Consider the following 1,616-nt stretch of genomic DNA (forward strand, 5'->3'; position numbering starts at 1 on the left):
CCCACACCCACACACACACACACACACACACACACTTTTTACAACATTTACATAAAATGTGAAGGATTTATTCTGAGTTTAGTTGAAAGCTGTTCTTACCAGTGATAGTACTTGAAGCGAGGTCTCCAGTTGGGGGTACGGAGTAAAGTCTGAACGGCACAGGCCAGGTTAACAAACAGATAGCACATGAGGAAAAACCTGAGTGTACACAAACGGAAATAAATATTAAAGAGAGAAAGGACTGTAATCAAACTGGCAAGTAAAGTAACAGACTGAAAGCATAGAGATAGGAAGTAGATCTATCTTCTTTTAGTATTTGCAACAGTGTTAATCCACGTACATGGAGAGGATGGGGGCCACGGCATCTAGAGAAGCGATTAGGATTCCTATCTCACAGATCCCAACGGTCAACAGTAGAGCCCAGGTGGGCTCACCATTAGCCTTCCCATGACCAAAGACCTGAGAAAGACAAAAACAGAGAGAGATGAGATGATACAGTACTGCAGAAAACTGCCACTACTTAGTCCATTAGTCAACCAATCGTTGTTCTGGTCTTAGTCAACTAAGATTTATTTAGTCCATTAGTGATTTCTTTGTGATTTTTTTATGCTGACGGACTTATTTTCCAAAAACCTCTCTGGGGTTTTTGGTTTGAACGTCTGTTAGACCTCTAGGATATATGCAATTGGCCTTGTGAAAGAGACACCTATTCTCATCTTAAATCTTTTTTGTTTGTTCGTACAAGTCTGATTCACCAAACTCTCTTAACTGGTCGCTTATTTCAGCCTGTTGGATGTCACCTGTTTAGTTGGAGGTGTGCTTTTATGATATTTGATAGTTAGCATTATCTACAGCCCTAAAGTTAAAGGCTGACTGTTCCATCCTGTTTGTGGGTACGTTAAATTCCTGCATGCGCAAAAGACCCCAGCAGCGGGGGCGGGGAGTTGCTCCCCAGTCTGGAGGATAAGGAGAAGCAACAAACTAGGATAATCGCTGCAGGTCATCAAGCATTTTATCACTTCATTTTGTGTCACGTTTATGAGAATTTACACAATAAAAGTTGTGAAAAACAAATAACGGGAACCAAGCAGTCGACCTGTTAAGAACAAGCACATGCTCCAAACAGGCACTAGTGCACTAGTGTTACTAAAGAATGAACAGAAGAATTTCCCAAAACAATTAGAAAATATTAAGCGCAGCTGTCAACAACATATACTAAAAAAAGCACTGTACTATGACAGAAATAGAGACAGAATGGTTTGATTTAAAGGGGAACTATGCACTTTTTTTTAGCTTAATTTAGCTTAACTGAACAGCATTGGAGTCATTGGAATGGTTACAATAATTTTTTTTTGTTGAATGGTAGTTGTCTTGCTCTCTCCTAGCGCCTGTGAGCGAAAAAAAAACACCCTTGGAACTTTGGGCTGGCGAGCTCGCCAAAGTATCGCGTGATATCAGGTCACACGATATAAAGAATTGCTTCACGGCACTGCACACATGCACCCATTGAAGGTAGCGATGGAGTTTTTTGCATGCCTGAGCCGGCAAAAAAGAAGCAGAAAGCTCGAAAATTATTGTCGGAGGAGAAAGAGGAAACGGCAGACTGACCGAGCGAG

At 41.2% G+C, this 1,616-nt stretch overlaps 1 protein-coding gene across 7 annotated transcripts in view; it reads right to left on the bottom strand.

Annotated features, from left to right (window-relative positions):
• The window catches only part of LOC116700567 (solute carrier family 12 member 7), a 31,325-nt gene that overhangs the window by 9,713 nt on the left and 19,996 nt on the right, over positions 1 to 1,616 (bottom strand). For all 7 annotated transcript variants that reach the window (XM_032533865.1, XM_032533860.1, XM_032533862.1 and 4 more), the window contains 2 exons: positions 341 to 459; positions 100 to 198 (listed from right to left, as the gene is read on the bottom strand). In XM_032533865.1, the coding sequence (XP_032389756.1) occupies positions 100 to 198; positions 341 to 459 (218 nt within the window). The remainder of the gene's footprint in view (positions 1 to 99; positions 199 to 340; positions 460 to 1,616) is intronic.

The sequence above is a fragment of the Etheostoma spectabile genome, chromosome 13 (genome assembly GCF_008692095.1).
Source record: "Etheostoma spectabile isolate EspeVRDwgs_2016 chromosome 13, UIUC_Espe_1.0, whole genome shotgun sequence".
In the NCBI taxonomy this organism is placed as follows: Eukaryota; Metazoa; Chordata; class Actinopteri; order Perciformes; family Percidae; genus Etheostoma; species Etheostoma spectabile.